The sequence below is a fragment of the Dipodomys ordii genome, unplaced genomic scaffold (genome assembly GCF_000151885.1).
Source record: "Dipodomys ordii isolate 6190 unplaced genomic scaffold, Dord_2.0 Scaffold221, whole genome shotgun sequence".
NCBI lineage: Eukaryota > Metazoa > Chordata > Mammalia > Rodentia > Heteromyidae > Dipodomys > Dipodomys ordii.
The window spans coordinates 554383-578396 of NW_012267437.1; the positions used below are offsets into that span (position 1 = coordinate 554383).

At 46.4% G+C, this 24014-nt stretch overlaps 2 protein-coding genes across 2 annotated transcripts in view; one reads left to right on the forward strand and one right to left on the reverse strand.

Moving 5' to 3' along the window:
- Positions 1-606: 606 nt before the first annotated feature.
- Positions 607-6412, forward strand: Tsr2 (TSR2, 20S rRNA accumulation, homolog (S. cerevisiae)). Its single transcript, XM_013035808.1, has 5 exons — positions 607-694; positions 847-937; positions 3508-3599; positions 4541-4711; positions 4931-6412. The coding sequence occupies exons 1-5, from the start codon at positions 611-613 to the stop codon at positions 5063-5065; spliced, it is 573 nt and encodes a 190-aa protein (XP_012891262.1). The 5' UTR covers positions 607-610; the 3' UTR covers positions 5066-6412.
- The window catches only part of Fgd1 (FYVE, RhoGEF and PH domain containing 1), a 53338-nt gene continuing 35312 nt past the window's right edge, over positions 5989-24014 (reverse strand). The window contains exons 9-18 of the mRNA XM_013035806.1: positions 21732-21790; positions 21449-21595; positions 19328-19420; positions 19141-19220; positions 11696-11726; positions 11087-11188; positions 10351-10476; positions 10034-10195; positions 7447-7590; positions 5989-6945 (exon numbers count right to left, since the gene is read on the reverse strand). Coding sequence (XP_012891260.1) covers positions 6643-6945; positions 7447-7590; positions 10034-10195; positions 10351-10476; positions 11087-11188; positions 11696-11726; positions 19141-19220; positions 19328-19420; positions 21449-21595; positions 21732-21790 — 1247 coding nt within the window. The 3' untranslated portion in view covers positions 5989-6642. The remainder of the gene's footprint in view (positions 6946-7446; positions 7591-10033; positions 10196-10350; positions 10477-11086; positions 11189-11695; positions 11727-19140; positions 19221-19327; positions 19421-21448; positions 21596-21731; positions 21791-24014) is intronic.

The window sequence follows — 24014 nt, forward strand, 5'->3', positions numbered from 1 at the left end:
TCCCCGGGACAATGATTTCCATGTAATCGCCAAAGCCAGTAGTGGAGCTGCGGTTCAAATGGTAGAGCTCTTGCCTTGAGCAAAAAGTCTTGAGAAAAAAGCTCAGGCCCAGTGCTCAGGCACGAGTTAAAGCCTCAGGACCGGCACACACACAAAAATATTCTGCTGTCGTTGACCATAGTTGTTGGGACACTGTTAAAGATGCAGTTGGCTTTGTGTTGTGGCTACCACTTGAGCCACAGCACTACTTCTGGACTTTCCTGTGTATGTGGTGCTGAGGAATCGAACCCAGTGCTTCAGGCATGCTAGGCAAGTGCTCTACCACTGAGCCACCTTCCCAGTCCCATCTTGTTTCCTTTGACTCGGTTATTGCGTATAATTTGTAGCGGTGTTCCCTACGTCACTGATTACCTCTATCCCCGCCTCCCCACTGGGGCTGGATTTCCAACTAAAACCTCGTATTTGCTGTTGGACTTTTCTATTGCTCTAGTCTTCCTGCCAGGTCAGCGGAAAAGCGAGTCTGGGTTCTCATCCTCGGCTTTCGGCTTGTTTGGTCTGGAGCGAATTGGGGAGGGATTGGATCGCCGAGGCATCACGTGAGCCAGACGGTATGATGGCGGGCGCTGGGGAAGATGTGCGAGCGCTCTACCGGGCTGGCGTCCGAGCGGCTCTGGAGGCTTGGCCCGCTTTGCAGGTGAGCAAAACCATGGCAGGATGAAAGGTTAGAGTCTGGGACACAAGAGCTTGCCGGTCGAGACCCCTGAGACTTGGATGGGCGACGTGGGGGACTCCCGACCTTAGGCGGGTCCCTGAGCTGACATGGTGGGCTTCGAACTGTATTTTCAGATTGCGGTGGACAATGGCTTCGGGGGCGTGCACAGCCAGGAAAAGGCCGAGTGGCTTTGTGGTGCAGTGGAGGATTATTTCTTCCGCAATGGTGAGTGAGTGTGGGACGCCGCTTTCTCTCTGTGTGGCAGTGGGGGCCGGAGAGGAGGAGCTCTGGAGAGCCAGCACGTCTCTGGAACGCTTGATGGATGACCAGTTTGCTACCCGAGGGCGAGGTGGAACGAAAGCTAGTTTGGGAGTCAGGATCTCGGATCCGAGTGTCTTATAGGTTGTTCTCCTAGATCATCATGTTATTTCCCTGAAGTGGGCATTTTACCCTTATAAGATTGTTTCTTGGGTTTTGAAATGGGTACCACAGTTTCCACGCCAGCTTTGTCCAGTAGTGTTGTGTGAGTCATGTCATTTAAAAACTGCTGAGCTGGGGGTGTAGCTCAGCTGTAGAGCACTTTTCTAGCATGCTCAAGACCTTGGGTTCCATCTCCAGCACACCCAATCTTACCAAAATTAGCAGCCACTATAGTGAAAAGTAGATGGAATTAATGCTGTGTTATTCAGCTCACATTCAAAAGGTTTCAACATGTCATAAATGTAAACTTTTACATCTAATAAGATGTAGAGCCAAGTGTTGGTGGCTCAGGCTTGTAATTGTAGCTACTCAGGAGATCTGAGGATCATTGTTCAAAGCCAGCTCCTGTAGGAAAGCCTGTGAGACTTATCTCCAATAAACTACTAAGAAAAAGCCGGAGGTGACACTGTGGCTCAAGTGGTAGAACAGTAGCCTGAAGAAAAGTAATATCAGAAACATTGCTCAAGCACAGTGCCAGCCCCAGGACCGACACCCACGTGCATGTGCGCACATACACACAGATGTACAAAGATTGTTTTCAAAAAAATATAATTGCCTGATGTTAGCACATCTCAATCTGGCCTTGTCACATTTGTGTATGTATGTGAGATGCTGAGCTTGAACTCAAGAGCCTCTTACTTGCACTCTACCACTTGAACTGTGTCACAAATCCATGGACTAATATGACATTTCAAATCCTCAGTAACTATACGTGGGTATCAGGGTGGCAAAGATGGATACTATAGGCCCATTTAAGGGTTGTATTGGAACAAAGAGCCAAGCAGGGGATGGGTTAAATGCTATAGTGTTTTTTTTTTAAACAAAGTTCCCCATTTTCTAGCCTTGGATTTGGTATCCAGCAGAATCCTATCTCAAGAACATTTTACTATCAAGTGAGGGATACAAATAAATGGACAAATCCAAAGCTAAATAAGTGTTCTGAAAGAAAGGAACACATGGTTCTTGTGGCAACTTGAGGTGGAGGTGGCACCTTTTCTGGGAAGATAGTGATTGGACTCCTTCCCTTGGGATGAAAAGGAGTCAGTATGGGTGGGGAAAGCTAGGAAAGTTACACCCAGGAGGTCTGTGGTGATGGGGAGATAATGTCTAACTTTTGGAAGATGTCAAAAGGATCATTGTTCTAAGGCCATTGTGGGGTGGAGAACTGGGAGAGAGAATGAAGCTGGGTGGTAGGGAGACTTTCTACTCCAAAATGATAATATATGAAAGGCTTTCCAAGCCGTGTGTGTATGTATGCTGCTCATGGGGCTTGGCCTGGGCGCTGTCCTTGAGAGGCCAGCTAGGATTGGAGGGTTGAAATTTGCAGCTTGATTTGACAGATAAGTCTGAAAGAGTCTTTATCTCTGATTAAGCAGCAAAAATCCAGAAGGGTGTGTGTGTGGCTCAAGTGGTAGAGAGCCAGCTTTGAGCAAAAAAAAGAAAAGCCAAGCAAAAGAGCATTTGAGGCCCTGAGTCCAAGTCCCAGTACTTGCATGTGCAGTTTTTGTCTATAAAATAAGACCAAGAATAGGGCAATGGCATTTCTCATGGAAAAGAAGGTGGATTCGGGCATAGGAGAGTGCTTGGCTATAAGTAGGGAGGGAAAAAGAAGCAAGTTTCTGGTTTGAACAGTGGGATGAATTAAGTGCCTTTCATGGAATAGAGGAACAGTAGAAGATAAGATGCAGGATTGGAAGTTGGATATGGGGACCTAAGTTCTTTGTTAAATACCTGGGTATACAAGTACTCGGAGTTGGGAATAAATTTGGAGGATGTTAGATTTGAATGGTAGAGACAAGCAAGCAGGTGGGTGAACTCTTCCAGAGAAAGGGCGGGGAGAGACTTTTAACTGAGAAAAGTAGATTGTGGGCCCAGAGAGCAGGGCTTGGCCAGAATCACATAGTAGGTTTGTGTCAAAGCTATGAGAATTTTCTTATTGGAAGTATCATATCCCATTTTTTCTTACCAGTCCCATTGGCCTCTAGACTCCAGAATGAGGTGAGCCAGTTATGAAGGCTCTCCATACTTCAAAACTCCAGGCATTGTGTTGGGTGAGTCCTCATAAGAGACTTTTAAGGTCACTATTAGCCCCACTTCACAGGTGAGGAAACTAGGCTCAGAGAGAAGTAGTGTGTTGAGTGTCACATAGAGGGGAAGTCAGATGAAACAAAAGCATTTTAGTCAATAAATATAACTGTTCACTGGCCTTTGCTCATTAATGAGGTGTAGACCTATCAAAAAGGTATTAGAAAATAGCAGGTAGGATGATGAAGTTGCCAGTCTTTGACCAAAGGGTCCTATCCTTTCCTACACAGCTGACTTGGAGTTGGATGAGGTGGAAGACTTTCTTGGGGAGCTGATGACCAATGAGTTTGATACAGTTGTGGAGGATGGGAGTCTGCCCCAGGTGAGTTAATTGTGGACACAGCAGCCATCTCCCTTCCTGCAGTCTTCTCCTAACTGTTTGCTTTGCTTCCAGAACCTTGGCTTAAACCATTCTTTCCTTGGGTCATATACCAGGCCATTCTAAGATTCCGCCCCCCCTTTTTTGCCAGTCCTGGGGCTTGAACTCAAGGCCTGAGCACTGTCCCTGAGCTTCTTTTGCTCAAGGCTAGCACTCTACCACTTGAACCACAGCACCACTTCCAGCCTTTTCTGCTTATGTGGTACTGAGGAATTAAACCCAGGACTTCATGCATGTTAGACTCTTACCACTAAGCTACATCCACAGCCCATAAGCATTCCTTTTGCCTAAAGGAAAAGGTGTTTAGTCTTCCAGGCCTTTCCAAACCTTCCCTTTCTCCATATGTCATTCCCAGCCAGATCTGTTCCTCATCCTCATCCCAAGGGCAGGTTGGGTCACGTTGATTCCCCTCCTCTTCCAGTTAGCATTACATGTCCGGTGAGATTGTCTTTCCTTCTGCATTTACTGTCTTTCAAAAAGCTCATGTTGCATACCTGTAATCCTAGCTACTCAGGACACTGATCTGAGGATTGAGGTTCGAAGCCAGCTAGGGCAGGAAAGACTGCAAGACTCATATCTCTCATTCACTACCCAAACATCTGGAAATGGAGCTGTGGCCTTGAGTACAAAAGCTCAGGGACAGACAGCACCTAGATCCTGAATTCAAGCCCCAGGACCAGCACACACAACAAAATCAAGCTTATGTCTTGTGTCTTTTCTGCTACAATAGCCTCCTTCACTGCTTCACCTGAGCCTTTCAGATGAGGCTGCCTCACTGGTGGACTTCTTAGAGAAGGACAGTTCCAACCCACTCCCTCCCTCTGAGCTGGTTGTATAGTAAGATACTTTGAAAAATCCAAACTGGTTGAATGTTTTCTTGACAGGTGAGCCAGCAGCTGCAGACCATGTTTCAGCACTTCCAGAGAGGTGATGGAGCTGCCCTGAAGGAGATGACCTCTCACATCACCCAAAAGAAGCTTAAAGTCACAGCCACTGCACTTAAGACTGGCAAACAGGCTGAGGAGGCAGAAGCGGACACAGTGGAAGAAATGGAGGTGAAGAGGTACCCCTTGGGTGGTGAGGGTACAGATGCTTTCCATTTTGTGGGAGAACACAGAAGTGATGTTTGTTGCTTATTGGTGGTGATGGTGATGATGGTGATGATATTCTCCAGAGAGAGAGAGGTCACACAGACATATCCTGGCAATGTTGGGTGAGCTTAGGTCTCCAATGGTTAATGATGCATATAGCATTATCTCATATTTTTCCTCCAGGTCACAGCTGTGAATAATGGGGCTACTACTGAGAGGGTGTGTCCCCAGGCTGAGCCCTCTGAATCGAATTTCCAGACTATTAAGGAAGAGGATATAGTGGAAGATGGCTGGACCATTGTACGGAGAAAGAAATGAGTGGATCTGGAAATGGTTTTTGAGTCTTTGTTTCTTAGGTGTTTGGAGACTTCTGTAGGGTTGTTGTTGTTGTTTTGAGGTCTATAGACCTCTGGACTGTTTGTTCACCCTGTCCTCACCTTCTTCCCTGATCCTCTGTCCAGCTCCTTCCAGGGGAAAAAAGCCCTAGAGTCCTTGGTTGAGAGGGTGATGGGACCTACTTTACCATAACCCTTAAGCCTTAAGGTACCAAGTGAATGATTAGGCTGGTTGTCCAGCACAGTGCCTCTTGGGTTTAATCAGTGTGAAGAGGGTGGGGGGGGATGAGTGTGGGTGTGGTTGAAGAAGGGGTTAGACTCTGGTGGACAGTGAGCAGTTTAATTTGTGGAGAGGACCAGCATTCAGCTTTAGGGGGCTGGCTGCTCAGTAATGGTGAGATGAACATGGAGACCAAAGACAGAGAGGGGGTGGGGGAGAGAGAGATGTTGAGGATATATAGGAAAGTGGCTTGTTGGTGCCTCTCCCCTGTCCCTCTAACTCCTCACAGAGCAAGTCCTCTCCCCACCCAAACTTGAGACCTCCCAGAAATGTTCTGCTCTCTTCTTTCATTCATTCCAGCTTTCCCATGGAATTCCTTCAAATTCTAAGCCCAGCTAGGTGGTGAGGTTGGGAGAATTGGGATGTTTTCTGTCTCTTCCAACCTCTTCCTTCACTTCCCTCCCATCCTGTTAAAAGTCCAGGGATGAAGCTTCAGAACTTAATAAAGAATAGCTTCATTCATTGTTTAATCTGTGGGTTGACCTGTGTGAGCCATGGTATCAGGCAGACTTGTGGGAGCTGAGCTTCAAAGTTCAGCCACAGAGAGGTTTCTGGGCTTACCCTCATAGCCTGGTTACTTTGAACAGACAGACATAGATGAATGGACTATAACCGTGCTCTGAAAGTTACTGTAAGCCTGAAATAAACTGTATTTTTCTTTAAAAAACAAAACAAAGAGTATCCATTGTCCTCCCCCCACCCCTGTTCCCCTGTCCTGCCCAGTGGCCCTGCCATGGGTCTGGACGTTAAAATCCTGGGTAGCCTTGGGGCCAGGAAGCTATAAGCTGTGGAAGAGGCAGGAGGGGGTTTAGTCACCATCCCACGTGGAGTCAAAAATGTGAAGACACTGGCTGAAGAGGTGGGAGTGGGTCGGGCCCCAGGGTTTGTGGCAGAGCTGGCACTTGAATTCATGTTTCCTGCCTCTGGTGCTTTTGTTTGGGGGGGGGGATTGGGTGGAGGCAAGATTTTTGGGGTGTTTGGGATGGGGTGTAAATAATTGAATTCAGGTGGGTCTAGCAATAGCTCCCAACCTCCCTGGGGACAGGGATTTTTTTTAAAAAATAATTAATATCACTGTAGGAATATTTGTGTTTAAAAGCCCACATTTTGTGAAAAGATGAATTTAAAAAAAAACCCAAAACCCAGCATTCGGGATTGAAAGTGCCCGTAATGGGAGTTCAAGTATTGACTGAGCTGGGAGGGGAGGGGGCTGGAGTCCCCAGTTGGACATGGGCAGCTAGAGTGTGGGGTGGGGGCTCCCAATTCCCCCCCTAAACCCTCTAGGTCTTGTCTCGGGTCTGGGGGGCTTCAGGGGACTCAGAAGTGGCTCCTGATGCAGCCACTGGTGCCTCCATCTCCCTGTCCTCAGACAGTGTGGGCCCAGGGCAGAACGTATCCCCACGGCCTGCCCGGCCCAGCACAGCCATCCAGCGCCGCTGAAGCTCCTCTGTCTCGGGACTGAAGTACCAGCTTAGGTGGCTCTGGGTTATCTTGAAGACATGCCTTCTGTCAGGCCGCTCCCCTGCCTCAGGAGGTCCCACCTCAAAGCCAATGAGGGGCAGGCTGCGCTGGGCTTTCACATCCTGAGGAGGAAGGACAGAGCTGGGGTCACCTGGGGGCTCTACTGTTTTGGTGTCTATTCCTTTTTTCCCTTGCTTAAGAACCTGCCTTGGCTTCATTGTAATCAACAGGAAAAGGAACTAGGACTTGGTTCAAATACATGTCTCCTCCCACACACCCCAAACCAGCTGGACTAGTCTCTTTAAGTAGAATGGTCTTTGACTTCTTCACCCCATCTGCATGCTCATCCTTACTCTGAATTAGACCTAGGAGTGTGAATGCCTGTTCCACTCCAGTTTTCTCCAAGCCAGACTCCCCATCCCACCTATTTGCCTTCCATGTTTTGCCTTGTCACTAGGTAGACTTTATTACCCACCCAAGGGTGGGTATTCTGGCTTTCCCTTAGAGATGGGCTCATCCCATTTGCCAAGGCCAAAGAAGAAGATAGAAATCAGGGGGGGAAAAGGGTAGCAGTGTGGCTTCACTAGGTATCCTAAAAGACTCAGAAGGAGGAGGATGCACACCTGAGGGGCTCCATAGATGTACAGCACCAAAGGTTCATTCTCAGGGACCACGAACCATGCCTTGTGCCATCCTTTCCCGCCCTTTTCCATGTAGTGCAGGAAGCTGCAGATGACGCTGTTCTCAGCAGCTACCGAGGCCTGTTTCTGGATCCAAGAAACATGGGTAAAGTCATTGGTAACAGATGGCCTAGCCTGACTCCATTCTAGTTTAAGTAGCTTCCCCCCTTCCCTAGTACATGGCTTGCTATTCCATGTCTCAGATGCAGACTGTGAAACTCAGGTGATAGAAGTTTTGACTATTGCCTCCTAGTAAGTCCAGATTCAAAGCTAGACTTCTCTGCTTGACCCAGGCCATGACTGTTTTAACCACTAGAAAACCAGAAGTGGCACTGTGGCTCAAATGCTAGAGCACTAGCCTTGAGCTGAAATGCTCAGGGACAGTGCCCAGACCTAGAGTTCAAGCCCCATGACCATTAAAAAAAGGCCAGAAGTGGAGATGTAACTCAAGTGGTAAAGTATCAGCCTTGAGTGGAAAAGGCTAAGGGACAGTGACCAGGTAATGAGTTCAAGTCCCAGAATTGGCATACACATGCACACATGCACATGTACACACTGACAGAGAAAGATGTGCACACGCCAGCAAGGGCATCTAAAGGCCAGTCAGATAACTGGTTAATTTATTCAAGCTGTTCACACTTTCAACACCTCACCTCTTTACATCTTTCATCATACATCCATCACTCAGCAAGGGGCAATCTAGCACTGTGGTTAAGGGGGTGGATGGGTAGGTGGTAGGTAGGTAATGCAAGCTGGCTCACACTCCCAGCTCTAGATGAAAATATATTGACTTGGAAGGAGAACACAGAGGGCTGTTGTGAGGATTAAATGAGCTAACACAAGCAATGCATTTAGTATAGTTATTGGTAGAGTAAGCTATTTTTTTTGTGGGTCATGGGTCTTGAACTTTGGGCCTGGGCACTGTCCCTGAACTCTTCAGCCCAAGACTAGTGCTCTACTAGTGGCTTGAGCCACAGCGCCACTTCCCATTTTCTAGTGCTTAACTGGAGGTAAGAGTCTCAAGGATGTTCCTTCCCAGGGCTGGCTTTGACCCATGATCCTTCAGATCTCAGCCTCCTGAGTAGCTAGGATTACAGGTGTGAGCCATTAGTATCAGTGCCTGGTGAGTAAGACCTTTTAAGTGTTAAATGGCTTGATATGCTTAAAAAAACCAAAATAAATTCTTCTGGGAAGAATTTATTCTACTGATCCTAGTTTGTAATAAAGGGCAATTTGTTAATTGAACAAAAAATCCTTGAGCTGTGTCTATAAATCTCAGCTACTCAGGAGGCTGAAGGCAGAATAACTGAGGTCAGCCTAAGGAATATAGTGAAATCTCATTTCAAAAAACAAAAACTGAAGCTGGGAATGTGGCTTAGCGGTAGAGTGCTTACCTAGCATGCATGAAGCCCTGGGTTCAATTCTTTAGTACCACATAAACAGAAAAAAAAAAACCCGTCAGAAGTTGCACTGTGGCTCAAGTGGTAGAGTGCTAGCCTTGAGCAAAAGACGCTCAGAAACAGTGCCCAGGCCCTGAGTTCAAGCCCCAGGACTGGCCTAAAACAAAATAAAACAAAAACAAAACACCTGGGCACTGGTGGCTCATGCCTATAACCCCAGCTACTCAGGAAACTTGGATCTGAGGATCACAGTTTAGAGCCAGCCCTGGCAGGAAAGTCTGTGGGACCCTTACCTCTAATTAGTCACCAAAAAAGCCAAAAGTAGAGGTATGGCTCAAGTGGTAGAGCACCAACCTTAAGTTAAAAAGCTAAGGAAGTGTCCACGCCCTGAGTTCAAGCCCCAGTAACTGACAAAATAAAAACAACCACTTATTGACTGTGTCACTTGGTCAAATAACCTCCACATGCCTTAATTTCTCCATTTGTAAACTAGGGATATGAGCATGGGTAGATTACTTACTGTAAGGGTTAAAAGTGTATTTTCATGAAATGACTCTTGGACTTTTTTTTTTTGTCATGGGGCCTGAACTCTGGGTCTGGGCGCTGCCCATCAGCTCAAGGCTCAAGGCTAGCACTCTACCACTTGAGCCACAGTGCCACTTCTGGCTTTTTCTGCTTATGTGGTGCTGAGGAATCGAACCCAGGGCCTCATGCATGCAAGGCAAGTGCTCTACCACTGAGCCACCTTCCTAGACCCTTTACTCCCTTTTTTTTTGACAGTCTTGGGGCCTGAACTCTGGGCCTGGGTCCTGTCCTTGGGCTTTTATGCTCAAGGCTAGAGATCTACCACTTGAGCCACAGCTCCACTTCTGGCCTTTTGTAATTAATTGGAGATAAGAGTCTCACAGACTTTTCTGCCTGGGCTGGCTGTGAACTGCAATTATCAGATGTCAGCCTCCTGAGTAGCTAGGATTACAGGTATGAGCCATCAGCACCTGGCTGGATATACTCTTGTACTGGTTTTGCTCGGTCCATGCCTGGGTTACTTGATCAGCCAGTGCACATGGCACCCTATATTTCAGAGAGTCCAGATCTCCTCAGATCACATTGGATAGGGGCTTGGCTCTTACCTCCAGGATAGACCTCCTGCGCTGGGGTGTATGTTGGTTGCAGGCTGGACTGCTCCCGGGCACCCCATGCAAGGCCACATAGCAATCAGTGCACACACGATTGGAGCGGTTATTGTCATAGATGAGGCGGGCCCGGAACTCAGAGCACTTCCCACAAACCACCTGGGGTGGCAAGTGGAAAAGAACAGTTGGATTCTGGCAGGCCTTTCCCTTTAGTGTAGCAAGTACCACGGCAGATTTGCACCTATTCCTCCCCCCTTGGAGGGTATCCATTTCAGAAATGGGTTTTTGGGTTGCCCCTGCCTCCCAATACTCACATGCCCACAAGCCTTGCAGTGGTGCCTGCGTTTGGTGATGGAGTTGAAAGGCTCCTGGCAGCGCATGCACATGGTGACTTCCTTTTCCCGGATGGGCGTGGGTGCTCTCTTCCCAAGGTCCACGTTCTAGGGAAAGGCCAGGATCCAGGTCAAAGACAACTGTTCTTCTGCTCAGTTCTACCAACCCTTGTTCATTTCCCAAGACTTGGATCATTATGGAGGATGGGGGCAGGAGACACATGGAGAATACCTGCCCTTTTCTTTTTTTGTGTTTGCTTGAACTCAGGGCCTGGGCACTATCCTTGAGCTTCTTTTGCTCAAGACTCTACAACTTGAGCCACAGCTTTCACTTCCAGCTTTTTTTGGGGGGTGAGGGGAGGTAAGAGATAAGAGTCTCATGGACTTTTCTTGCCTGGGATGGCTTCAAACTGTGATTCTTGGATCTCAGCCTCCTAAGTAGCAAGGATTACCTGTAGCTTTGAGCCTGGACTGGTTCCTACCTCATTGTGCCATCCAAGGTCACTTTACTCTCTGGGCCTGTTCCCCCCATGGTTTCTCTGCAGTCCTATGAACAAAAAACTGCTCCTCTGAGGTCATGCATTGTCTGTCTAGTCTCTACTTCCTAAGAATGAGAGGATCATGGCAAGGAAAGGTGGGAATTTGGAGGCTGGAAAGGGATTCCCAGTGCTGAGGGAGATAGAGGTGAGGTGTGGGGGCATGGAGGGAGGACTCTTACTGGTGAGTTGGGTGGGGTATCTTCATCTTCCCTGTTTGTTGAGTTCAACAGTTTGAAGGTCTCCAGGGTCTGTTCATGCTTTAAGAGGGTGGAGTTGATGGCCTATCGGGGAGGGGTAAGAAATGAGAGGTCAGATCACTCCACAAGCCACCTATCTTCACCCTCAGCTCACCTTCCTATGCCTTAGTCTGGAGTAAGGAAAATTTACGTTCTAGGCTCAGCTGTGTCCATGCCAGACATATCATCTTGAGCAAACCCCTCCCATATTCCAGGTAATTAGAAAAATGAGGGTGGAAAGCCAGGGGGTAGGGTTGGGGGAAGAGCTGTTACTGGAAAAACCTTAGCTGGCCTTCCTAGTCTCTGCCTGAGCTTAAGGCTTCACAGGTTTTGACCCACTCTGAGAAACCAACATCCTGAATTTGTGAATTTCTGTTTTGCCACTGGACTTCAGTTTGCTTAGCTATAAAATGGGGATGGCAAAGTCTGTTGGAAGGGAGGTCTGTAGGCCCATTCTGTTAGATAGGAATTTTGGGGGGAAGAGTCTATGTCCCCTAAGAGACCTGTTAATACTCTTTCAGCCCCCTCCCACCAAGCCTTCTTGGATGTTACCTGGACCCAATCTTTCTTCTCCTCCTCAGTCCTTGTGGGGAAGAAAGAAAAATGCTGAGTTAGGCAGGTCAATAAAAAAATTAAATTAAAAAAAACCTGGAAGCCGGGCACTATTGGCTAACATCTATAATCCTAGCTACTAAGGAAGCTGAGATCTGAAGATCAAAGTTTGAAGCCAGCCTAAGTAGAAAAGTCTGGGAGACTTATCTATAATTAACCACCGAAATGTCAGAAATAGAACTGTAGGGGTAGGGCAGGAGTCTTGAGCTTAAAAGCTAAGGGACAAACTGGGCACCGATGGCTCACACCTGTAATCCTAGCTACTCAGGAGGCTGAGATACGAGGATCACAATTTGTAGCCAGTCCAGGTAGGAAAGTCCTTAAGACCCTTATCTCCAATTCAGCATCAAAATAAAAGCTGGAAATAGAGCTATGGTTCAAGTGGTAGAGGTAGAGCACTACTTTTGAGCCAAAAAAACTCAAGGACAGTCCCTAGGCCCTGAATTCAAGCCACAGGACTGGTGCATGTGTGTACGCATGCACGTGCACTCACACACACACACACACACACACGCACTGGCAATGACTATTACTTTCTGGATCATTCTGAGCATCACTGAGAACGTGTAAAGCCCAGCCTAGCAGAATGTGTTATATTAGACAATCACTGTGACTCCCTCCACTCTGTGTCTCTTTTTTGTGCCTGTACTGGGACTTGACCTCAGGGCCTTGTTCTTTTTTTTTTTTTGGGTCTGGTCGTGGGGCCTGAACTCTGGGCCTGGGCACTGTCCCTCAGCTCTTCAGCTCAAGGCTAGTGCTCTACCACTTGAGCCACAGCACCACTTCTGGCTTTTTTCTTTTTGCTTCTGTGGTGCTGAGGAATCGAACCCAGGGCCTCTTGCATGCAAGGCAAGCGCTCTACCACGGAGCCACCTTCCCAGCCCCAGGGCGTTGTTCTTTTCTCTTAGCTTTTTCCCTCACAGTCCTTCCCTTCTGGTTTTCTTGCCTCCCCAAGGCCTGTGCCTCAGTGAGTCCTCCTCAACCACTCACTCTGCTGCCTCCCATCTTCTAATTTCCTTCCACATTCATACTCTAGGCATCTAAAGTATTTTTTCTAGCTGAGTGTGATGTAATCCCAGCTACTGTGGAGGCAGAGACACGAGGAGGCAAGCTTGAATGAAATTATTGAGACCCACTCCTTTCTTCCTTCCTTCTTTCCTTCCTTCCTTCATTTCTTCTTTCTTTCTTTTTTTTGTCTGTCATGGGGCATGAACTCTGGATCTGGATGCTGTCCTTCAGCTCTTCAGCTCAACGCAAGCACTCTACCACTTGAGCCACAGCACCACTTCCGGCTTTTTCTGTTTATGTGGTGCTGAGGAATCAAACCCAGGGCCTCAGGTATGCAAGGCAAGCACTCTACCACTGAGCCACCTTCCCAGCCCATTGAGACCCTATATTAAAAGCAAACAGACTATTAAGTGGAATAGCTCTTGTCTAAAAAGTTCAAAGCATAGGGTTCATCATGTGTGTTCATTATGGGGCTTGAACGTAGGGCCTATGTGCTATCCTTAAGCTTTTGTGCTCCAGGCTACTGCTCTACCACTTGAGCCACAACTCCACTTCTGGCTTTTTGGTGGTTAACTGGAGATAAAAGTTTCATGTATTACCCAGGGTGGCTTCAAACTGCAATCCTCAGATCTTAGCATCCTGAGTAGTTAGAATTACAGGTGTGAGCTGCTGGTGCCTGGCAAAAATGTATTTTTCTAATATGAAAACCTGATTATAACCTTAAAACCACTTCATGAAAAAGTAAAGCTGTTGCTCAGAAGTTAGCTTTAGGAATGTTTGTTGCCAGCTGGGCACCGGTGGCTCACACCTGTAATCCTAGCTACTCAGGAGGCTGAGATCTGAGGATCACTATTTCAAAGCCAGCCTGGGCAGGAAACTCCATGAGATTCTTATCTCCAATTAACCACCAGAAAACTGGAAGTGGCACTGTGGCTCAAGTGGTAGAGCATTCTTCTTGAACTGAAAAGCCCAGGGACAGAGCCCAGAGTTCAAGCCCCACGACCGACACACACACACACACACACACACACACACACACACACACACAACACACACACACACACACGTTTGTTGTGGGCGAATGATATAGCTCAGTGGTAGAACACTTGCCTAGTGTGTTTGAGGCTCTAGGTCCAAATCCTATATGCATGCTCATGTGTACACACATACACACACACAGAGAAAAAAATATAAATATTTACTATAATGCCTTTGTTGGTGATACTGGGGTTTGAACTCACAGCCTCACATTTCTAGGCAGGTGCCCCAACATTGGAGCCTCTTGTCAGACCCCTTTTGCATTATTTTTGAGATAGGATCTCCTTTTGCTTGGGATGGCCTAGACAATGATCTTCCTATGTGTACCCCTTAGCATTTCTAGTATGACAGATGTGTGCCACTGCACCTAATCAATGGTTGAGATGGAGTCTCAAACATTTTTGTGTGTGTTTGTCTGGCAAGGTCAAGACTCAAACTGCGACTTCCCTATCTCTACCTCCCAAGTGGCTAGAATTACAGGCTTGAACAACCACACCTGGCACAGTGTTTTTTTACTATAGTAAAAAATTGGAAGCAGAGCTGAGAGGGAGGTGAAAAAAATATGTCATTACTACAAGAGAATTTTAATGATGTGTAGAATGTTTATTATAAGAAGCAAAAAGAACATATAAAGGCAGGGCAACTGTAGCTCACACCTGTAATCCTAGCTATTCAGAAGGCTGAGATTTGAGAGTCATGGTTCAATGTCAGCTGGGGCAGGAAAGTCTTTGAGACATTTATCTCCAATAAACAACTCAGAAAAATCCCAAAGTGGCGTTGTGGCTCAAACTGTATGTGGTACTGAGAAATCGAACCCGGGGCTTCATGCATGCTAGGCAATCACTCTACCACTAAGCCTCATTCCCAGCCCCTTGAAATTATTTTAAGAAGAATGGAGCCGGGGGTTGGGAAGGTGGCTCAGTGGTAGAGCACTTGCCTTGCATGCCTGAGGCCCTGGGTTCGATTCCTCAGCACCACATAAGCAAAAAGAAAAAAAGCCAAAAGTGGCACTGTGGTTCAAGTGGTAGCTTGCTAGCCTTGAGCTGACCCCCCCACACACAAAAAAAAAGAAGAGTGGAGCCGGGCGCTGGTGACTACGCTTATTCTTAGCTATTCAGGAGGCTGAGATCTGAGGATCGAAGTTCAAAGGTAGCCCGAGCAGGAAAGTCAGTGTAAAATTAACCAAGAGAAAACCGGAAGTGGCGCTGTGGCTCAAGTGGTAGAGCACTGGCCTTGAGCGAAGAGCTGAGGGATAGTACCCAGGCCCAGACCCAGGTTCGAGCCCCATGACCACAAAAAAAGAAGGGAGGGGCTAGGAAGGTGGCTCAGTGGTAGAGTGCTTGCCTCGTATGCATGAGGCCCTGGGTTCGATTCCTCAGCACCACATAAGCAGAAAAAGCTGGAAGTGGCACTGTGGCACTGTGGATCAAGTGGTTGCCTTGAGCTGAAGAGCCTAGGGAGAGTGCCCAGGCCCAGAGTTCAGGCCCCACGACTCACAAAAGGGAGAGTGGGGCTGAGAATGTGGCTTAGTGGTAGAGTGCTTGCCCGGCATGCATGAAGCCCTAGGTTCAATTCCTCAGTACCACATACATAGAAAAAGCCATAAGTGGTACTGTGGCTCAAGTGGTAGATTGCTAGCCTTAAGCAAAAGAAGCTCAGGGCAGGTTGGGTAGGTGGCTCAGTGGTAGAGTGCTTGCCTTGCATGCATGAGGCCCTGGGTTCGATTCCTCAGCACCACATAAGCAAAAAGAAAAAAGCCGGAAGTGGTGCTGTGGCTCAGGTGGTAGAGTGCTAGCCTTGAGCTGAAGAGCTGAGGGACAGCGCCCAGGCTCAGGCCCCACGACCGGACCCCCAAAAAAAAAAAAAGGTGGCTCAGGGACAATGAGTAGGCCCTGAGTTCAAGCCCCAGGACTGGCAAAACAAAACAAAAACAATTTCAACAGGTTTCACTAATCTGTTTTCACACAGGCAAATAAAGTATTTTGACCATATGCACCCTCATTCACCCTCTTCATTAGCCATTCCCCCTCCTGTTATTATCCATTCTCTCTGTAGATCCTGTTTTACTTGTTATTTATTTTTCCTACTATGTATTAATTGTACCAAGGGGTTTCACCATGACATTTTAGACATGCATATACTTTGATCAGAATAACTTTCTCCATTGCTTTCCCTTTCCCTGCCCTGCAACCCCACTGATCCACAGCTTTTCAGCTTTTCATTGAGATCTAGGTGGTCTGCGTTCACAGCTGCAATGTATTTCAGAATTATTCACCCTCCATCTTTCTTTTTTTTGTCAGTCTCATGTGGTCTGGGGGCCAATGGCTCATGCCCATAATCCTAGCTACTCGGGAGACTGAGATATGAGGATCATGGTTTGAAGCCAGCCTGGGCAGGAAAGTCCATGAGACTCTTATCTCCAACTAACCACCAGAAAACTGTAAGTGGTACTCTGGCTAAAAGTGATAAGAGTGCTAGCCTTGAGCAAAAGAGTTCAGGACAATGCCGAGGCCCTGAGTTCAAGCCTTACAACTGACCAAAAAAAAAGTCTTGGGGCTGGGAAAGTGGCTCAGTGGTAGAGCGCTTGCCTTGCATGTATGAGGCCCTGGGTTCGATTCCTCAGCACCACATAAGCAAAAAGAAAAATGCTGGAAGTGGCACTGTGGCTCAAGTGGCAGAGCGCTAAGGGACAGTGCCCAGGCCCAGAGTTCAGGCCACATGACCATACCCCCACCCCCCCCAAAAAAAGTCTCACAGGATTTGGACTTTCCTGCCTGGATGGTTTTGAACCTCAATTCTCAGATCTCAGGTTCCTGAGTAGTTAGGATTACAGGGATGAGCCACCAGTGCCCAGCTAACCAGTAGTTTATATGTGTATTTTCTGTGCCCATACTGGAGCTTGAACTCAGGACCTTGCAATTGAATTGGCTTTTTTACTCAAGGCTGTCATTCTGCCACTTAAGCTACACCTCTACTTGCGGTAATTTACTTTTGAGATTGTTCAGCAAAGGACATATATGGCAGGCTACATGTGATGTCATATGCCTGTAGTCCCAGTTTCTTGGGAGGCTGAAACAAGAAGCTCAGGCATTCAAGGCCAGCCTAGGAATCCCAACAAAAATGTAAAACTGAAAAGAAATCTGATAGAATGCTTGTAGCTGACAGTTTCTTTTGCGTGATGCTGGGAGCAGAACCCAGGGCCTTGTGCATGTTAGGTAAATGCTCTATCACTGAGCTATACCTCCCACATACCCAGATGCAACTATTGACTTTTAAATAATTGGCTCTAAACCCTGGTTCACACATTAAAATTACCTGAGGATGGGGCTGGGAAGGTGGCTCAGTGGTAGAGCGCTTGCCTTGCATGCATGAGGCCCTGGGTTCGATTCCTCAGCACCACATAAGCAGAAAAAAAAGGCGGAAGTGGTGCTGTGGCTCAAGTGGTAGAGTGCTAGCCTTCAGCTGAAGAGCTGAGGGACAGCACGTGGGCCCAGAGTTCAGGCCCCATGACCGGACCCCCCCCCCCCAAAAATCTACCTGAGGAGCTTTAAAAGCTCTCCACATTGAGGCTGTGTCCTAGACCATTTAAATCAGATTCTTTGGGGATAGAATTGGGGGCATCAGTTATTTTTAGAAGTTCTGAGATTATTTCTGGGATTGCATGATTGAGAACTGGTTGTCTAAGTTGTGGGAATATGGGTGCTTATTGCATCACTTTGCTGGGTATTTAAAATTTTCCATTAAAAACTATTTTGGGGGGAACCAGTCCTGAGGCTTGAACTCATGGCTTTGTTGCTGTCCTTGAACTTTTCTGCTCTACCACTTGAGCCATAATTCTATTTGTAGCTTTTAGGTGGTTAATTGGAGATAAAGAATCTCACAGACTTTCTTGCTGGAGCTGGCTTCAAACTGTGATCCTCAGATCTCAGCCTGCTTGAATAGTTAGGATTATAGGTATAAGCCAGAGTGCCTGGCTTAAAAACAATTCTTTTTTTTTTTTTTGCAGCCAGCCCAAAAGTTAATTAAGTTTATTAAAATCACATAGAAGGTTTAACAAAGTGCACAACAGAATGACACCACTGGTTTGTTATAAATCACAGTGAATTAGTAGAATCCAACAATGTGATTTCTTTAAGAAGAGGATTGTAGGACAGGGTTAATATTGTAAAGACAGGATCCCTTTTCAATAGGTGAAGCCAGTCAGCCTGTAATCCCCAGCTATGTGCCTCCAGACTGCTTGAGAAAGCTGAGCCTTTTCCTCACATGTTCTTCTCTGACATTACTAAGCAACTTAAAACACAATTCTTAAGGGCAGTAAAAGTGATTGCAAAGCAAAACTCTTTGTTCCTTCCTTGGGCCACTAGGCAGAAACCTTACACTTCTTGGTGACCCAGCATCCCTCTATCATCCCCTCTTTTGCAGACAATGTGCTTTTTTTGCCAGTCCTGAGGCTATAGGCTTGGACTCTGGGCCTCTTTATGCTCAAGGCTAGTGCTCTACCACCTGAGCCACAGTGCTATTTCTGGTTTTCTGATGGTTACTTAGAAGAGTCTCATGGACTTTCCTGCCCAAGCTGGCTGCAAACCGTGATCCTCAGATCTCAGCCTCCTGAGTAGTTAGGATTACAAGTGTGAGCCTGTAATCCTGGCTATATTTTTCATGTCTTTACTCTTCAGTCATTTTTTACTTCAGTTTTTTTTCAGTACTGAGGTTTGAACTTAGGGATATTGCTTGTTTTTTTTTTTCACTCAAGGATGGCACTGTACTACTTGAGCCACACCTCAACTTCCAGCTTTTTGATGGCTAAATGGAAAGTCTCATGGACTTTCTGGCCCAGGCTGCCTTTGAACTGTGATCCTCAAATCTCAGCCTCCTGAGCAGTTAGGATTATAGTTGTGAGCCACTGGTGCCTGGCCAGCAAATGTTTTAGGGTTGTTTGTCCCACACCAGGCTCCTACCATGGACCAAGCATTGCATTTGGTTATTTCTGGTTATTTTAGATATTTCTCTAAAGTCAGTGAATCTACAATATACTGGTTGCGATGTTGTTATTCACGATAGGATTACCATACTACCGTCCTCTAACATAGCCCACCAGAAGAAATGTTCATTTCAATCAGAGAGAGCTTATTCAATCTACTAAAGGCTCCCCTGGCAGGAATGCTGCATCTTCTTCATGCTTGGAGTACTCACCCTAAATCCATATGGTGGCTAGCCCTCAGAGATCAACCCCATTGCTGAAGAACATGCCTGCATCTTGGGGGAAAGGTGTCTGGAATGCTTCAGCATATCTGAAGGAAAGAGGGGTTCGGAGGGAAGTCATAGGCAAGGATAGGTACCTGGCCTGGAGCTCCAGGGAGCGCTGCTTTCCTGATACCAGGAAGGTCCGAGGAAGGTTGAAGTTGGAGCTTTCCTTTAGCTGGATAGATGGAAAAAGGGTTATGGTGAGGCTTACTGAGCTCCCCAGGGCCCTAGCATTCTGCAGCATGCACTCTGGGTTCTCATTTCCCACCTCCTGGTGCTTACCTCCATGCCATCTACATCGATGCGTGCCCGCACGCTAAACTTCTGGCCAAGCAGCCGCAGCCTGGGCACGCAGTAAAGGAGGCGGTCATTGAACTAGAAAGGAAAAGATTGATATGTATGTGTATGTATGTATATGTGTGTGTGTGTGTGTGTGTGTGTGTGTATATATATATATATATATATATATATATATATATGATGACCTTGGGCAAGTTCCTTCTCTCTAAATCTGAGTTATATCATCTGTGAAGAAGAGGAAAGAAAGCCAGTCATTGGTGGCTCATGCCTGTAATTCTAGCTACTCAGGAGGCTGAAATTTGAGGGTCATGGTTTGAAATTAGTCTGGGAAGGAAAGTCTGTGACACTCATCTCCAATTAACCACCAGAAATCCAGAAGTGGAGCTGTGGCTCAGAGTGGTAGAGAGCTACCCTTGCGCAAAAAATTCAGGGATAGTGCTCAGGCCCTGAGTTCAAGGCCTATGACTGACAAAAGAAAAAAAGAAAAAGAAGAGGAAAGAAAAGCCAGGTCCTGGTGGCTCACAACTGTAATCCTAGATACTTGGAGGACTGAGATCTGAGGATAGTGGTTTAAAACCAGCCCTGGGCTGGGAATGTGGCTTAGTGGTAGAGTGCTTGCCTAGCATGCATAAAGCCCTGGGTTCAATTCCTCAGTACCATATAAACAGAAAAGGCTAGAAGTGGCGTTGTGGCTCAATGGTATATGCTAGCCTTGAGCAAAAGAAGCTCAGGGACAATGCCCAGACCCTGAGTGAACAGCTGACACTAAGCAAAAGGAAAGAAATGTACCTATCACCCAATTTAGTAGAAATAGTTCTATTGTTAAAGTTCGTAGAGTTGTGCTCGCTTTGGCAGCACATATACTAAAATTGGAACGATACAGAGAAGATGAGCATGGTCCCTGTGCAAGGATGACACGCACATTCGTGAAGCGTTCCACATTTTTAACAAAGAAGGAGGCAACAATGCTTGATAAGAAATGTACTCATTGCCGGGCGCTGGTGGCTCACGCCTGTAATGGATCACGGTTGAAAGCCAGCCCGGGCAGGAGAGACCGTGAGACTCCTATCTCCAATAAACCACCAGAAAACCAGAAGTGGTGCTGTAGCTCAAGTGGTAGAGCGCTCGCCTTGAGCTGAAGAGCTGAGGGACAGCGCCCAGGCCCAGAGTTCAAGCCCCACGACTGACAAAAAAAAAAAAAAAGAAAGAAATGTACTCATTATCTTGCCCATGTAACTGTAACCCCTCTGTACGGTATTTTCACAATTAAAAAGAAAAAAAGTTCATAAAGTTCATAAGCATTATCTTAAGATAATGAGGATTATAATAGTGAAGGTTAAAAGGTGTTTGTGACTTTAGCTAAGTATAACTATACCACACTACTGTGAAATTTATCTAATCATTTAATCTCAATAAAGAAATATTTGGAGGAATAAAAAAAAAAACAGCCCTGGCAGAAAAGTCCATGAGATTCATCTCCAATCAACCAGCAAAAAGCCAGAAGTAGAAGTATGATTCAATGGTAGAGTGCCAGCCTTGAACAAAACCAAAAACAAGCAAAAGCACAAGGCCCCTAGTGTAGGCCCCAATAAAGGCCCCCCCCGAAAAAAGAGAACAAATCCCAACATAAGTGTTTTCGTTAAAACACAATGAATGACTGCAATAAACTGGAGATGGCAGAACCAAGCATCAGTGGCTCATGTCTGTAATTCTAGCTATTCAGGAGGCCCAGATCTGAGGATCATGGTTTGAAGCCAGCCCAAGCAGAAAAATCCATGAGATTCTTATCTCCAACTAACCAGCAGAAAGCTTGAAGTGAAGCTGTGGCTCAAGTGTCAGAGTGCCAGCTTTGAGCTAAGGGATAGCATCCAAGCCCTGAATTCAAGCTTGAGTATTGGCACAAAACAAAACAGAGCTGGGATTTGAGGATTTAGCTCAGTGGAAGAGCAAGTACAAGGCCCCAAGTTCAGTCCTCAGCTCTAGAAAAAACCATCAACAATAGAGATAGGAGGTGGCACAGCCTTGAGTGAGCACCAGGTTCATCTGTATAGAGGAAGAAAGGGAATATCCACTCCCACCACCGACTCCACAGCTGACACTTACTAGTATGAGGTATCGGTCTTGAGTGGTCCCATTCTTTGCTGAGAGCTTCAGGATGTGGCCTTCTTTTATGAGCTCTTTGGTTGGGCTGACAATGTCCTCCTCACCTCCTAGCAGCTCATATACCTTCAGCAGCTTATGCATTCGCTCCTGGAAGAAGACAGCAGGGCTTGGGGTGTCAATTGCCCCCTGGATATCTTCAAGGCATAAGCCCATCCCCAATCCCAGGACAGAGATACCAAAGACACGTGGCCAAGGATGGGCAAGTGCTAGGAGAACCACTCACCATCTTGCGAATGGCAGCATTAGAGTGCTCTGCCGCTGTGGCTATCAGCTCCAGAGACTCTATGGGGAACAAAGAGGCAAGATCAGATGGGAGATTAGCAGAGAGGAAGCTCTGGGAGCTTCTTTCCCCCATGGATAGCATCTCCTGTCCTGTCCACAATCTCCTCATACCAGAATGTTCAGCCTAAAGGCGTCCACAGCACTGGGCATGATGCCTCCAGTCTGTAATCCTAGCTAGTTGGAGGCAGAGTTTAGGAGATTGTGGTTTGAGGCTAGCCTAAGCCAAAAATAAAATCCAGAGACCCCATCTCAACTAATGGCTCAGAGCAGAGTTGCACTCCTAGCTACAAGGTAAGTACAATAGTTAGATGCAGTGCTACATAGGCAGCTTTGCTCTCTGGCAATAAGGAGAGGATAAGCCCAATTAGGAGGACTGCAGCCCAGGGCAGTCTAAGGAGTGAGACTCTACCTCAAAAATAACCAACACAATAAGGGGCTGGAAGTGTGGATCAAGTGATTGAACATGTGCCTAGCAAGTATGAAGTCCTGAGTTCAATCCTCAGTATCACACACACAAAAATAAATCCATAGCAACATCATTTGAAATCAGAAACAGTCTCAGCTGATGCCACAGTAGCAGAATCACAGTATATAGGTTAGCTGGCAGCCAACAAAATGGAAGCTTGGTAAATTACTATTACCATTAGTAGTAGCAACAATAACATTTACATATGTAAATATGAGGAAACATCCATGTGCAGGAAGCTGTCTCTGGATGGTGGGACTATGTGTGGTTTTCATTGTCCTCTTTAGAGGGTTGGGTTTTTTTTTTTGTATTACTCATTTTTGGAACACAATGTAGCTATAGTGCTCTTGCTGATTTCAGACTCCTGAGCTCAAGGAATGTTTCTGTCTCAGACTTGCATAGCTGGGTCTACAGGCTCACACTACAATATCTAGCTTTCTCCCACATTTTTTTTCACTCATGGTCTTTGGAGAGCTTTTATTATTTTTTTTTCTTTGGTCGGTCATGGGACTTGAACTCTGGGCCTGGGCGCTGTCCCTCAGCTCTTCAGCTCAAGGTGAATGCTCTACCTCTTGAGCTACAGCACCACTTCCAGTTTTCTAGTGGTTTATTGGAGATAGGAGTCTCAAGGTCTTTCCTGCCTGGGCTGGTTTTGAACCTTAATCCTCAGATCTCAGCCTCCTGAGTAGCTAGGATTACAGGCATGAGCCCCCGGCGCCCAGGAGAGCTTTTATTATTAAGGTATGAGTATCCTCTTTCAAGTTAGTTTCACTACCAGTAATGTACACATTCATCTGCATTAAGAGAAGTTTGGTTATTCCCACATTTTTTTGTGCCAGTCCTTGGGTTTGAACTCAGGGCCTGGACACTAGCACTTTACCACTTGAGCACAACTCCATTTCTAGCTTTTTGGTGTAATTAATTAGAGATAAGAGTCTCATAGACTTTCCTGCTCCAGCTGGCTTCAAATCTTAATCCTCAGATCTCAGCCTCTTAAGTACCTAGGATCACAGGCATGAATCAATGACACCCAGCTCATACATATATATGTATATATACATATGTGTGTGTATATATATAGACATATATACACATACACTATATATATATATATAGAGAGAGAGAGAGAGAGAGAAAGAGAGCTTTTCTATCAGAAAACATCAGTCACATAAAGAAAAGAAAGATCTGGGGATGTAGCTCAGTAGTAGAGCACTTTTTTTTTGTCGGTCGTGGGGCTTGAACCCTGGGCCTGGGCGCTGTCCCTCAGCTCTTCAGCTCAAGGCGAGCGCTTTACCACTTGAGCTACAGCACCACTTCCGGTTTTCTGGTGGTTTACTGGAGATAGGAGTCTCATGGTCTCTCCTGCCCAGGCTGGCTTTGAACCGGGATCCTCAGATCTCAGCCTCCTGAGTAGCTAGGATTACAGGCATGAACCACCAGCGCCCGGCTAGTAGAGCACTTTCTTAGCATGCATGAGCCCCCTCAGTTCCATTTCCAGTGCCACAAAAAAGCAAACAAGAGAGAAAAATGATTTTTTGTTTCAATATTTCTGATTATAGGAACATACTCTTTGTACAAGTACCTTTTCACTGAAGTTTTGTTTAGAATATAGTCAAACTCCAAGCAAAAGTATCAAATGGGAGGGGCTCAGTATGGTGTACTCATGTAATGGGATGTCAAACAAATTTTACAAATGATATTTATGTAGGATTTATAATAAGCTTAGAAATGTTCAGGGTAGGGGCTGGGAAGGTGGCT